This window comes from Delphinus delphis, chromosome X (genome assembly GCF_949987515.2).
Source record: "Delphinus delphis chromosome X, mDelDel1.2, whole genome shotgun sequence".
NCBI classification, from domain to species: domain Eukaryota; kingdom Metazoa; phylum Chordata; class Mammalia; order Artiodactyla; family Delphinidae; genus Delphinus; species Delphinus delphis.
The window spans coordinates 12612411-12627286 of NC_082704.1; the positions used below are offsets into that span (position 1 = coordinate 12612411).

The 14876-nt window shown below is 44.2% G+C and overlaps 2 protein-coding genes across 3 annotated transcripts in view; one reads left to right on the plus strand and one right to left on the minus strand.

Annotated features, from left to right (window-relative positions):
* The window catches only part of LOC132418498 (N-alpha-acetyltransferase 11-like), a 581283-nt gene that overhangs the window by 114636 nt on the left and 451771 nt on the right, over positions 1–14876 (minus strand). The window lies entirely within an intron of this gene.
* The window catches only part of ARHGEF6 (Rac/Cdc42 guanine nucleotide exchange factor 6), a 119058-nt gene that overhangs the window by 29442 nt on the left and 74740 nt on the right, over positions 1–14876 (plus strand). For both annotated transcript variants that reach the window (XM_060002341.2, XM_060002342.1), the window contains 3 exons: positions 1441–1525; positions 3698–3822; positions 5426–5627. In XM_060002341.2, coding sequence (XP_059858324.1) covers positions 1441–1525; positions 3698–3822; positions 5426–5627 — 412 coding nt within the window. The remainder of the gene's footprint in view (positions 1–1440; positions 1526–3697; positions 3823–5425; positions 5628–14876) is intronic.

Genomic DNA, 14876 nt, shown 5'->3' on the forward strand with positions numbered 1-14876 from the left:
TTAATAGATTGTGCCTGTACTTGAGCATACTTCTCGATTCAAATACACGTTTATGAGACTAGAAGACGCCTCCATACATTTTAAAACAATGAATACATTTTAATTTTTATATTTTTAAAAATTTTAATTTTTTTTACTGAAATAGAGTTGATTCACAGTGTTTCAGGTGTACAGCAAAGTGATTCAGTTTTATATCTATATATCTATTCTTTTTCAGATTCTTTTCCGTTACAGGTTATTACAAGATATTGAATACATTTTATTTTATTTTTTTAATTTATTTATTTTTATTTTATTTATTTTATTTTTGGCTGCGTTGGGTCTTCATTGCTGCACGTGGGCTTTTCTCTGGTTTGGTGAGCAGGGGCTACTCTCATTGCGGTGCGCAGGCTTCTCATTGCAGTGGCTTCTCTTGTTGGGAGCACAGGCTCTAGGTGTGCGGGCTTCAGTAGTTGTGGCATGTGGGCTCAGTCGTTGTGGCTCGCGGGCTCTAGAGTGCAGGCTCAGTAGTTGTGGCACATGGGCTTAGTCGTTCCGCGGCATGTGGGATCTTCCCGGACCAGGGCTCGAACCTGTGTCCCCTGCATTGGCAGGTGGATTTTTAACCACTGCGCCACCAGGGAAGCCCTGAATACATTTTTAAATTAACAATTGTCTTTCAAATAACAACTGCTTGGTATCTTCCCTAGGGACAGTGGGATATCAGAATGGTGGTTGCGACAGGCCAAGTGAAATATTGTATTTCTTTAATGTTTTGCTGCTGGCAGTTGAGCAATACCAGGAAGGTCAGAGGTCATATCTGGAATAGTCACCTAAGGCCAGGAAGAACCTATAGGCTTAGGCCGCCCAAGGGTCAAATCCATGAAGATGAGCTGAGAGGGGCAAGGTCAAGGGGCAGAAACCGGGCATTGAGGCTGGGAGCAAGAGGCAGGCCTGGGCAGAAAGTTGGGCGACATGGAGTTGGGACCCAGTGGGTGGCCTTGGGGAGGATGGGCTGCAGAGAGGAAAGCCCTGCAGACAGTGCCCTGGCTGACAACAGTGAATAAACTGTACAGAGGAAAGTGTGTTACAAAGGCTTCCCCTCCTTCTGTAGGTGATGGGCATTGACTGTAACCCAGCACAGTTTCCAGTAACTGGGCTGAGAGTATTGATGGGCTCAGGTCAGAAGAGCAGGTCTGTGCATTTCCTAGTGGGCCCTGGCCTCGGCGTGGCTCTCATTTCCCATTACTGCTTCTCTCTGACTCACTGATGGCCTGCCACATGTCATTAGGCAGCTCAGCTGCTGCTTTCATTTCTCCCCCAAAGGTATACAGAGGTTTGGGTCTTGGCTTTTACATTTTTTTTTTCTCCTGAGAGCTAGAGGAAGTGGCCTTCTGATAGTTTGGTTTGTTGAGTTGAATACTTACAGTGTCTTAACAGTTTCAATTTCCTTTCTCACAGGTATTTGATCCTGATGACCTTCATGCAGGGGTCAATTTCTCCAAGGTTCTGAGCACTCTTTTAGCTGTCAGCAAAGCAACAGAAGGTAAGCAGGGCTTGGGATAGATGGGTTCTGGGTGACACATTTGGGTTCACATGTCTCTGATTACCCTAGGAGCCAACTATCTATGGCCAGGATTGTGCGATTGGGGCGACTTCTCTCCTCCCCCTAAAGAAACCCTGATGGGTGCCAGATACTTTAATCTGTCATAGTTTAGGATTTAAACATAACTGTCACAGAGGTTATTCTAATGCCCTTAATATAATAAGAACCAAGAAACAATTTCATTCAAAGCTATTGAATAGGCAGTGGAGTATAACAAGACAGAAAATAAAAAGGAAAAAATATCAGTTCCCCTTTTCATAAAGTTTACAAAATGCAGCCGTTACTTCCCTTTCTCCGCCAGAGACATATTTTTTCTCATAGTTTTCTGTATGCCTTTGTCCATGTTAAGGAACCCTTCAGTAACCTTGCGCTGGAAATGAAACCTCAGGTTCATAGTGAGTGAAAAGAACATCATTTATTTAAATGTTTAGTATGCATCACGTTGGCGGAATGAAATATAAATCCTAGTAAATGCGAAGCAGATGATGACAACCTTAAAGTATAACTTCATTCCTTCCGTGATATAGTATCTTACCTACAGCTGGGCAGTAATAACCATAGTTAAAATGTGTTGAGCCCTTACCATGGGTCTCTGCTGTCCTAAAAGCCATCGGTGGTCTCATTCAATCTTTGAAACAAGCCTGGGACCTGTTAGTATTAGGTCCGTATTACAGATAAGGAAAGTCAGGCCCATAGTGGCCCAAGTAGAAAGTAAGCAGCAGACCTGGGATTCAGACCCACATCTGACTGACTCCAGAGCCCTGATGCTCCATCATGGGTCCTGATGCTCAAACCGTTAGAGAGTCAACAGGCTGTGTGCCCAGCACCGCCAGGTGCCACAAAGGAAGTGTAAGACTTGGTCCCTGCCCTGGAGAAAATTACCGTCTATTTAGGGAGACTCAACTTACCCACGTGAAACAACGAGAGAACAAGAACAGACAACATAATCAAGTGCCAAATAGGCTGGAGCATCTAGGAAGCTATCAAGTAATTATAGTTTTAGTCAAAAGAGCTGTATATAATAGCAATAAATGTAAAAATACTTCTCTGAAGTTGTTCTTTTGCTCTCTGGAAGAAAATGCTTTGGAGCTATTGCAAGGCGTATAGCAGAAAGTACAGCTAATTCAAGTAACTATATTTAACACACATGACAACTCTCCAGTTCTGGGCAGGGAGGATCGGATAATTCGAACATTATGCCATACAAATTATATGTTCCTTTGCCAAACTCTCCTAGCAAGTTTTCCAGTCTCTTCCCTTGCCACAGATATTTATAAAATACAAGGAGGTGAAAGTTAAAACCCACAGCATCAAGGAAATTACTTGGATACTGAGCTTGTCGCCTCGGGAATGTTTGGGCTTTAGACTTTTGCAGTTTATATCTTTTAAAAATAAATGGAGAGGAAAAGAACCCTCATTTGAATTTGTCAGGAAGCCAGCTCCTCCCTTTAGTACGGCTCTCGCCATACTGAAAACACCCAGCTCAGCGCCGGGCTGATTGAATTTCACAAGGTTTCAAGGAAGAGAAGACTCTTGAGTTTGATTTTTTTTAAAAAATAATTCCAGTATCAAGATTGCATCTTTCTCAAACACACATTCTCTCTCATTCTCATTCTCCTCACCCCTTCCCCCAGGCATAAGAGGGATTTTACATTATATGTGCCACACAGACTGTTCCATGTGAGGAAGAAAAGAACCACTCAGTTATAGGCCAAAAAACAAAGCGAGAAATTTGAAATATTTCAAAGTAATAAGAGCCACAAACAGCTGTTTGGTACCCAATATAGTTCTGCCTGGGCTAACAGGCATACTCTTGCAACGGGTTCAGGAGGGAAGAGTTGTAGGGAAATGGGTTAAGAGAAAATGTGGTTCTGTCGCTGTTTTTCATTCTACTGGAGAGCAATGGCCAGTAAGGTTAAGAAAAGAAGTTGGTCACCAAAAAGGGAGGCGGGGGGGGGGGGGGAATGAAATAAGCTCGGCATGTTCATCAGAGAGCAGTTAGAATTATGATTAGGTTGCCTTTGATAATGTCCCGTGAAAGATAATATTAAGCTGTAGATGTTTTTCTGACACAAGGGGTTCTCTTTACGGTGCCTTTTCCTCTTTTCACAGATCAGCTCTCAGAAAGGCCATGTGGACATTCCTCTTCTCTTAGCGCTGCTAATAGCTCTCAGACAAACCCACAGGGAGCAGTTTCTAGCCCAGCTCCAGGGCTGCAAAGGCAGTCAAAGCCAGTGGTAAGTCTGGTCCCCAATTCCCCCTGCCTGTTTTAAAATTTGTAAACTTCGATTGCTATCTCGGTTACATCTCCATAGGTGGTGACATAGCCATCCTGTTGTTTGGGGCGTTGTGAGAAAACGAATTTGGAACCTCGCCCCAGTTCAGGCTGGCCCATGGGAACAAATCAAAGGCATGTGGGGCAGAGTCTGAAAATCGGGGTTGAAGCCCCAAAGTCCTGTCCCTTTCTAGAACTGAGCAACTGAGAATGCTATGCAAATGTCAGTCATTAGGGCGACTTCCGGAGGGAAGTTTGCTGTTATTTCCCCTCTCCCCCCGGGCTTATTAGGAGAACTAAATAGTGCCTGGCGCGTAGAAGGCAATCAATGTATATTACTTGCTCTCATCATTGCCGCTGTCATTTTCTTTTTCTCTTTGCATTCCTTTTGAGCCCAGGACGAGCTCCTATATTGGGATAGCTCGGTTATCTTTGCATTTGGTCTTTTTTTTTGCATTTTTTACATCTTTATTGGAGTATAATTGCTTTACAACGGTGTGCCATTTTCTGCTTCACAACAAAGTGAATCAGTTATACATATACATATGTTCCCATATCTCTTCCCTCTTGCATCTCCCTCCCCCCCACCCCCCCATGGGAGCTTTCATTTGGGAGGGAGCGCCCTAGCTTCTGCTCTTTTGAGACCTTTATTCCTTGTCAAAATCCACCCACTTGCTTTAAGCCCTCATGAGCTATTACTTCCAAAGTACTTTAATTACTTCCAAAGCACTTAATCTTTGGAGACTGCAGATCTCTTTCAGAAGCTGATGAGCACTCTATGGTTCCATACCCTTGGGCCCTCTCAAATTGTCTGTAAAATCTGTGTGTGTGAACTTACTGGTCTGTGTTTTGGGTCAAGGCTTATTGTGCGATCAGCTTCTCAAAGGGACATGTGACAGGTTAAGAACTCCAGACTTAGGTAACTGTGGGATATTTGATCTTCGCATATGAATAAGTCTTAGCCAATTTAAGATATTCTTAGTAATTGGAAGGGGGAGGCAGATTTTATGAGAGGAGGTTGGTACCTAATCTTGGTCACGGAATTATGTAAGACTTCGGGTGTTGGGTAGAGGCAGAGTGTGATAGTTTATTACTTTACTTTGTTTCCTGGCTCATTTAAATAAGTATCTTTTGGGACTTCCCTGGCAATCCAGTGGTTAGGACTCCGAGCTTCCACTGCAGGGGGCCTGGGTTCGATCCCTGGTCGGGGAACTAAGATCCCCGCAAGCTGAGCGGCGTGGCCAAAAAAAAAAAAATATATATATATATATATCTTTAGATAATTGGTGGGGGAGAAGGAAATAAAAGCTATGACCCCCTCCAAAATACACATTCTCACAAATGCAAAAGTTTGCCTACAATTTTGAGGGCTTTATTAATCCCCTTCCCCTCATTCCCCCAAGACCTACCCATGTTAGGCCCGTTCCTAAATTAAAAACTCAAGACTGAGATGGACCTGAGGTTTTATCCTTGGTCACCCTACTTTATTTGCCTAAATTCATAGAATGTCTGCCCCTGCCTCACTGAGATGAGCGCCTAATCTGGTGTGACTTTTGTTTCTCCAGGAGATGACGGAAAATGGAAGTCACCAGTTGATAGTAAAGGCGAGATTCAACTTTAAGCAGACTAATGAAGATGAACTGTCTGTCTGTAAAGGGGACATCATTTATGTCACTAGAGTTGAAGAAGGAGGCTGGTGGGAAGGCACATTAAATGGGAGAACAGGCTGGTTCCCTAGTAATTATGTCCGAGAAATTAAATCCAGTGGTAAGTCAATCTTTTCAAAGCTTTTTTGACTGTGACCTTTGTACTTTCTCGGTCTTCGGACCAAAAATCTTGTAGTTTTCATTGGTTAACAGAATTGTTTGTACTTGTATGTGTATGTCAAAAATAAGACGAGAACAGAACTGGGAAAAAAATCTATGATTAGATATCTTGAAACCAAGTTGTACTTAGACTACATCAAGGCAGCAAAACCTAAAAAAGCAAAAGAATTCAAAGCTCAGACAACTGTTCCACCTTAACTATGTCCCCTTCTGTCTACTAATTCTAGCCTGTGTAATATAGTACAAAGCCCTTCCTGCTACTCTAAGGATCACCATGGCAGAATACAACAATAAGAGAGGTCATGTGCTAACTTCCTTTTTTAGCCCTAAGCTCTTTGAGCAGACCTAAGTCTAAATGCCTCAGAGATGTGTAGGAGAAATAATAATCATAGGACTGCAGGAAGCTGTCTGGCCACTTTGATTCTGAAAAAGATTGCCCTTAACTCATTAATGATACCCAGAGAATGCAATCTTATCACTCATCAGTAATCTTTCTAGAACTTGCTTGGGTAATGTACTTCTCTTTTATTATTTAAGAAACTAGGTCCTGGGCTTCCCTGGTGGTGCAGTGGTTAAGAATCTGCCTGCCAATGCAGGGCACATGGGTTCAAGCCCTGGTCCGGGAAGGTCCCACATGCCGCGGAGCAACTAAGCCCGTGCGCCACAACTACTGAGACTGCGCTCTAGAGCCCACGAGCCACAACTATGGAAGCCCGCGTGCCTAGAGCCCATGCTCCGCAACAAGAGAAGCCACCGCAATGAGAAGCCCGCGCACCGCAATGAAGAGTAGCCCCTGCTCGCCAAAACTAGAGAAAGCCTGCGCGCAGCAACGAAGAGCCAACACAGCCAAAAATAAATAGATAAAATTAATTAATTAATTAAAAAAAAAGAAACTAGGTCCTGCCTATATTTACAAATAAATCCCTAGCATTATAAAAATGTCACGATACAGATAAAATAAGGTTCAGTTATTCACATCATTATATCTCTTCACTCTTCAAAGCTATTTACCCAAGGGCTCCTTTTTTTTTTTTTTTTTTTTTTTTTTTTGCGGTACGCGGGCCTCTCACTGTTGTGGCCTCTCCCGTTGTGGAGCACAGGCTCCGGACGCGCAGGCTCAGCGGCCATGGCTCACGGGCCCAGCCGCTCCGCGGCATGTGGGATCTTCCCGGTCCGGGGCACGAACCTGTGTCCCCTGCATCGGCAGGCGGACGCTCAACCACTGCGCCACCAGGGAAGCCCCAAGGGCTCCTTTTAAGTAGTTAGCGCCTCAGTATACTTTTCCCTTTGGTTAATGTCTTTATTGCTTTTTAAAAAAATAAATAAATTTATTTATTTATTTATTTTTATTCATTTATTTTTGGCTGCATTGGGTCTTCGTTGCTGTGTGCGGGCTTTCTCTACTTGCGACGAGCGGGGGCTACTCTTCGTTGAGGTGGCTTCTCTTGTTGCAGAGCACGGGCTCTAGGTGTGTGGGCTTCAGTAGTTGTGGCATGTGGGCTCAGTAGTTGTGGCTTGCGGGCTCTAGAGCGCAGGCTCGGTAGTTGTGGCACACGGGCTTAGTTGCTCCGCGGCATGTGGGATCTTCCTGGACCAGGGATCGAGCCCATGTCTCCTGCATTGGCAGGTGGATTCTTAACCACTGCACCACCAGGGAAGTCCCTTTATTGCTTTTTTTAATGCCTCAAAATTAATACTATTATTTAATAAAATTATAGGCTCACTGTAAATAAGTTAAAACTTATAGAAATAGATAATGTAGATAATAAAAATTCCCCTCTCCTTCACCTCCTCCCCCAGATAACCACTGTGAGGAGCTTTTCCCTAAAGCATTTGAGATAAAATTTAGTTTCATGCATTTCTGTGTTGTGCGTTGGGTGAAGGTGGGGCATTTCCTTTAATGGAATAAGTGTTTAGTAACAGATTTATAATTATATATGTATGTGTAGATGTCTTAACAGTTTTTAATTCGCTTGGCCAAAAAGTTCATTCGGGTTTTTCATTACACTGTTACGAAAAACCTGAACGAACTTTTTGGCCAATGCAATATTACTGGGAATTGAGACGTTTCTGTTGAGCCCTGAAGTATTTTCACAGGCTGTGCTTGAAATTTCCTTGGTTTTGATGATTTTCACAGCCGATTTTTACCCCTTGCTGCATCTTTCAATTTGTGTAATCTCATTAAGATCTCTAAATAAGTTTACAGATTCACTCTAACTTGGCTTCATCTGTAAAACTAAAAGGAACAGCTCTTGCTTCCTGGCCTGGAAGTCCCAAGCATTGTTTGAGGGGTTGTGGGGGGCAGACAGACAGCACGCACTCCTTATAGTGTCCCTTATTGAGATGCCTTGTAGCCTTATAGCGTATAGCCTGGCCCCTGCCTTGTGGACCGACTGCCCTGAGCTGTTTCTCCTGGTCTTTGGCCCCTTCCCTTAGAGCTTTTCCTATACTCTCTTTGGCTTACAACTCAGTTAAGGACTCACCTGGCAGCTTTCTGGCTCTGGTTTGAGCACCTAGGGAACCTAACCTTTAGAAGCATCCTATGCAACTGTCAAGGATAGGTCTGGCTAGCTGGGGCCAGGAAGCCTGCTCGTCAGGGAAGGCCTCAGACTGGAAGAATATGGACCATCTCTCACCTAGTTTATTGCATTAGCTTCCTAACTGGCATCCCTGCTCCTGTCCTTGTCACCCCTGTAATCTAATTTAAACTCAGTAGATCCAGAGTGATCCTTTCAAAGTGTAACTTGAGTAGTATAATGGCTCCCCATCTCAAAAAGAGTAAAGGTCAAGGTCATTCCCAATAGCCTACAAGGCCCTCCAGGATTTGGCCTCTGGTGGCCCCTCTGGCCTTCTCTTTGACCTCTCTCCCCCTCACTCATCACACTTCAGCCACACTGCCCTCCTGGTTGCCTGTTCCAGACAGGCTCCTGCCTCACCTGCTGTCCCTCCACCTGGAATGCTCTCCCCAGATATCAGCACGGCTGGTTCCCTTACCTACTTCAGGTCTTTGCTCACTCATTGGCTTCAGGGTAGCACCTTCCCCGGTCACCCAGGAGAAAATTGAACCCTATTCCCACTGCCCCTATCCCCCTTCCCTTTTGTAGGTTTTTGTTTACCATTTCTTTCTATCTAACATAGTGTACATTTACTTATTTATTTCATTTACCATCTGTATCCAACCATTAGAATGTAAGTACCACAAGGGCAGAGATGTTTTTTCTGTGTTGTTGGGCTCAGTAAATATTTGTAAAATCAATGAATATTGTGGGGCACTTCATTCAATTCTCTTTTTAAAAAATAAATTTATTTATTTTCTGCTGCATTGGGTCTTCGTTGCTATGTGCGGGCTTTCTCTCGTTGCGGCGAGTGGGGGCTACTCTTCATTGCAGAGCGTGGGCTCTAGGCATGTGGGCTTCAGTAGTTGTGACACGCAGGTCAGTAGTTGTGGCTTGCAGGCTCTAGAGCACAGGCTCAGTAGTTGTGGCGCACAGGCTTAGCTGCTCTGAGGCATGTGGGATCTTCTCGGACCAGGGATCAAAAGGTCATTCAATTCTGTCTAGCTTGTTCATTGAGCATCTCCTGGGTACTTGGTGGGGAGGGGGCTATAAAAATCTGTCCTCATGGACCCTGCCCCCAAGGAGCTTACAGTCTAGTAGTCAAGATAGGTGTGTACACAACCAACCGTGACAGGATAGGACAGAGTCACACAGACAAAGCTCTACGTACAAAGCTGTTGGAGGAGTAAAGAAACGATGTGATTAACAATAACCTCAGAGGAAAAAAGCACTTGATTTGGTTCTTGAATGATGAAAAGAGGCTTATGATGGGCAGAAGGTTAGAAGGAGTCACTAAGTTAAAGCCGGGAAGTAGGGAAGCATGGAGTGGGTGGTAGGAGGATTTGGGCTGAGGGTCTGGTGAGTGAAGTGAAGGGGTGGGGCCTTGAGCTGGACCTATATTAAGAAGGGTGTCAATGACAAGCTGTAAGCAGGGGGTTGCATGTGGTTTAGGGACATCTTTCTAGTGGTGGTGTTGGGGCTGGATGGCAGGGAAGTGGTGGGGATAACCAATGAGGATGTGGGGAAACCAGTGAAGACTACTGCTGAGGTCCCAGCAATCCAGATAGTGGCATGGGTGACTTTGGCGACAGTGGAGAGGAAGAGAAAGTGGATGGATGCAGTAGATATTGTGAAAATAGAATCAAGAAAACTGGCTGATAATCAGCTATGAGGAAAAGGGAAGAGGTGAGCATGACGCCAAGTCTAGGGGTCCAGCTTGGTGGTGAGCTCCTTAAGGGCATGTGATGTCATCCACCTAGCCAGCCAGCAGAGGACTAGGCTATCAGTCTCTGGCCTGGGCACCGGTCAGGCACAGAAACCTAAGGCATGCCCCTTGCCCTCATGGTGTTCATAGTCTAGTGAGGGGAAGATCTCATTAGCATATTGAATGATAACTTCCAAATACAGGGTACTCTGGAGACTGGTGAGCAGAAGAGGGGTGCCTAACTCATCCTGACATGTAGGTCAAAGGGAAATTATTCATCTTTGTATACCTTCCTATCTCCATAGTGCCTAATGCAGTGCTTTAGACATACATGCTGAACTCCATTAATAGAGAAGATGGGAGAAGGGTGTGTGTGTGCGCGTGCGTGTGCGTGCGTGCTGGGGGGGTAATTGGTACTGAAGATGATGAGTTGTTTTGGACATGTTGAGTGGAGGCGCCAGCGAGTCATCATTCTGAAGATTTCTAGCAGGTTGGCAGTATGGATTCGGAGCACGGGAGAGAGAGAAGAGCTGCAGATGAAACTGACAATGGAAACTGACAATGGACAGTATGAAGTGGTGGATGATGAAGGGTCAGATACATAGCAGATCATCAGTGGACAGAGAGAACACGGTGGCTGGAGAGGTCGGGAGAGGCTTCCTGGAGGAGATAGGGCTTGAGCTGAACCCTCAAAGACACGGAGACTGTATGGATAGGCCCAGAAGGACAATCTAAGTTGTAGTGATTGGTTGGGGAGATCAAAAACCTTGAAAGAGCTGTGGTAGGTGAGCAGAGCGAGTTTAGGGGACCGTGGAAGAGATGAGCTAGGTGTAACGCAAAGGTCTTGCTGGGAAAGTAGGTGTCAGGTCTTTGCTGACTTGAATTCTTTCCCACCCAAGTCTTGCCTCCACAAAACAGTAAGCAGGCCAAAACCCACCTAGGATGCTGCTGAAGGACAATATAAATTCAATGTTGTGCTGTTTTATGCTTGGTCTAGAAAATACTTGTCAACTTTGGAATTTCTTTCCACGAAGTCCATACTGCTATGTAAGCTCAGGAAAGAAAATTTATTTTTAAAGAGTTAAAAAAATGATTTCTAAGTTAAATGCCTAGCTCAAAGAAACGAAACCTTCAAATTGGAGTTTTAAACTCCTCCGCCATACAACTTCTGGGTCCTTTATGAAGTTGAATCAGGCGTGGAACCATCTGCTTACTATTGGGGCAGATGTGTAATACTGAGGTCACTCAAGTAGTCAGGACTTCTGACATACTTGTTCATGGTAGCCTGGGGTACCATTCAGGCTGATACTACAGGTTCTTTAGGATTGTCTTAGAAACCAAATGAAGCAACCCTAGCCCCAGACAGCCCTTAACCCTGCAGATGGCTATGCCGTGGAGAGCTGTGCAGTGTTTTCTTCCCTTGACAAGAGCACTTCATGCTCTGGAAGTTTGCCCTTGGGGAGTGGCCTTTTACGTTTTAGATTCTACTATAACTTTTGTCTAGAGATAATTATGGCCGAAGCCCTGGGGACATCTTCTTCCTCTCTTCAGGAGGAGGTTGATTTCTGAGGACCTACAGAACCACCAGTGTAATAGTGTAGAAAGTTAAGAAATAGAATATTTGAGTATAATGTTTTACACACACACACACACACACACACACACACACACACACACACACACACACCTTTCAACATGAGCTTAAGACTGAAGATAGAGTAGGTTTTTGTGACCATGATGATAAAAGCCTCTCACCAAGGATGATGGAACCCGGACACTGGTAACATTAGGAAGCCCTTGTTACCAGTCAATTTCTTGTTACATGAGAAAAGTAAACCCGATTTTGACTAAAAATATTTTTTCAAGAATCTTCATGAAAAATACTTGTATGAATAACTTAGTCATTATATAAACTACAGAAGATATATTAAGGGCCCTTGCTCCTTTATTTCATTTGAGTCAGATACATTATAAATAAGAAAACTAGCCATTTATCCAATTTTCAGTCCTTTTCTTCAAAATCAGTGGTAACTTGTAAATAAACTTGTTTATACATCAAAGTCATGTCTGCCACTACATCAGTAAGGTAGTAAATTATATCTCTCTCTTTTTAAAAATTTAATTAATTATTTATTTTTGGCTGTGTTGGGTCTTCGTTGCTGCATGTGGGCTTTCTCTAGTTGCGGTGAGCGGGGGCTACTCTTTGTTGCGGTGTGCGGTCTTCTCATTGCGGTGGCTTCTCTTGTTGTGGAGCACAGGCTTTAGGCACATGGGCTTCAGTAGTTGTGGCACGCAGGCTCAGTAGTTGTGGCGTATGGGCTTAGTGACTCCGCGGCATGTGGGATCTTCCCAAACCAGGGCTCAAACCTGTGTCCCCTGCATTGGCAGGCAGATTCTTAACCACTGTGCCACCGGGGAAGTCCCTATATCTCTTTTTTTATTTGTGTCTTTGTTACCGAGAGAGGCTACATGTTTTGTCAGGACTTTGCATTAAAATTTTCCTGGCAAAATGTCCATGCCAAGAAAATATTGAGGAAGTATGATTGGAGCAGATATTTTAAGCAAGTTCTGTTTTCTGCAACTGATTCAGTTAAGGGATCATTAAATCCTTCTAAAACTTCTTCTTTTCAGGTAAATATAGATGTCAAGTGAGGGGATTAGGTAGATGGCTAATTAAATTTGTATTAAGGCAGATTAAGAAATGACTCTTCCTACTTATTAAAATCCAAAACTAGGATTGGGCTTTATATTTAGACTTCCTGTTTTAATCTTCTGGGTGTATCACATAGATGCTTCATGTCCAGAGAAAGCTAGTTATCACTAGATTTCTTTTTGACCTGTCACCACCAACAGGCATAGGAATCTGTACCTCAGCAAGGGAGGGGAATGAATCGAGAGTTAATGGGAAAGGGATCTTTACATCAGAAGTAGGAGGGTTGGGCTTCCCTGGTGGCACAGTAGTTGAGAATCCGCCTGCCAATGCAGGGGACACGGGTTTGAGCCCTGGTCTGGGAAGATCCCACATGCTGCGGAGCAACTAAGCCCGTGCGCCACAACTACTGAGCCCACGTGCCACAGCTGCTGAGGCCTGCGCACCTAGAGCCTGTGCTCCGCAACGGGAGAGGCCACCACAATAAGCCCTTTGAATTCTTCACTACGTTGACTGATTTTTTTTTCCACTGATTGAATTGAATTGACCAGTTTTTTAATGGCCTTAGAAACACCATGTAAAAGGTTTATGTTTTCATGTTAGGTCATATCAGGGAGGAAGAAATTTTCCTCTAACCCTTCTTGGTTCTTCTGTCTGGTCTGAGAACTAAGCCAATATGAGATATTAACAGGAGGAAATCCAAGTTTAATAACAAGTATACATGGGAGAGACCCAGGAGAACTGAATAAGTCGCCAAAATGGTGAAACCCTCACCTTAAATACCAACTTCAGCTAAAGACAAAAGAGGATGTTGGGGGTAGGGGTTTGGGACTTCAAAGGGGCGGGAGGGCAATTGACATAGAGATGGAAAAGCAAATGTTTGGTAAATAAACGTTTGCTGGGCCAGACAGAGACAGTGGGACACAGAGTGGACTCTGATCTCTGAGAGTTGCCCCCCTCATACCCAGCACACGTTCTTTGCATATGTCTCTGCTGATAGCTCTGTTCCAGGAACAGGCCCTCTACCTAAATTCTCTAGCCAGCTAAGGGGGTGGTGAAAAGAAAGACTTCCTGAGTCTTTAGAGCCTTGATTGTTTTCAGCTCAAAATAATCCACATGCCAAAGAGACATTTTGGGGTGACAAATTTTTCTCCCCTCCTGTCACTTTGAACCACCCCCAGGGACTGGACTTGTCTCCTCTGAACGTCCACATTCTTATTCCTTCTCTGCGTGTTGCCGAGGGTGCGTTTCAGCTAGGACTGCACGTGGCGGGAGTAGGCAGTGGTGGAGGGCAAAGGAGGTACAAGAGGCAAGAAACTGTCACTGAAACCTAGTGCTGGTGTTTTTCTTTGCATCCACCCCTTGAATTTTTTTCATGGGGCCAGTTGTTTGCAAGGACTACATTTTTTTTTTTTTTCGGTACGCGGGCCTCTCACTGTTGTGGCCTCTCCCGTTGCGGAGCACAGGCTCCGGACGCGCAGGCTCAGTGGCCATGGCTCACGGGCCCAGCTGCTCCACGGCATGTTGGATCTTCCAGGACCGGGGCACGAACCCGTGTCCCCTGCATTGGCAGGCAGACTCTCAACCACTGCGCCACCAGGGAAGCCCAGGACTACATTTTTAAAGACTTTCTAAGGTTGTCCTTCCAAATCTGTCTTCCTTCTTCTCTTTGTATTGATTCCCCATCCTACACCAAGGCTGCAGGGACAGCCAGAGCTTCTAGCGCTACGCTGAGTGAGAGTGGTGAGAGCAGGCATCCTTGTCTTGTTCCTGATCTTAGGGGGAAGGTATTCAGCCTTAGGTCTTTCACTGCTAGTTAAGATGCTAGCTGTAGGGTTTTCATAGATGCTCTTTATTGAGTTGGAGAAGTTCCTCTTTATTCCTTTTTTTTTCTGGAAGTTTTTTTTTCTTGAATGGGTGTTGAATTTTGTCCTGTGCTTTTGCTGCATCGATTGCTATTATCATGTGATTTTTCTTTTTAGACTATTAATACCATGGGTTTCATTGATTGATTTTTGAATATTTAACCAACATCCATGAGATGAATTCTATGGTATACAATTCTTTTAAAATATCACTGAATTCTGTTTGCTAATTCTTTGTTATCGTTTTTTGCATCGAAATTCATGAGGGGTATGGGTCAGCGGTTTTCTTTTTTGTACTGTCTTTGTCTGGTTTTGGTGTCAGTGTAATTAATAGTGACTTTATAAAATGAATTGGAAAGTGATCCCTTCTCTTTATTTTCTGTAAGAGATTGGGAATAATTGCTATGGCTTCTTC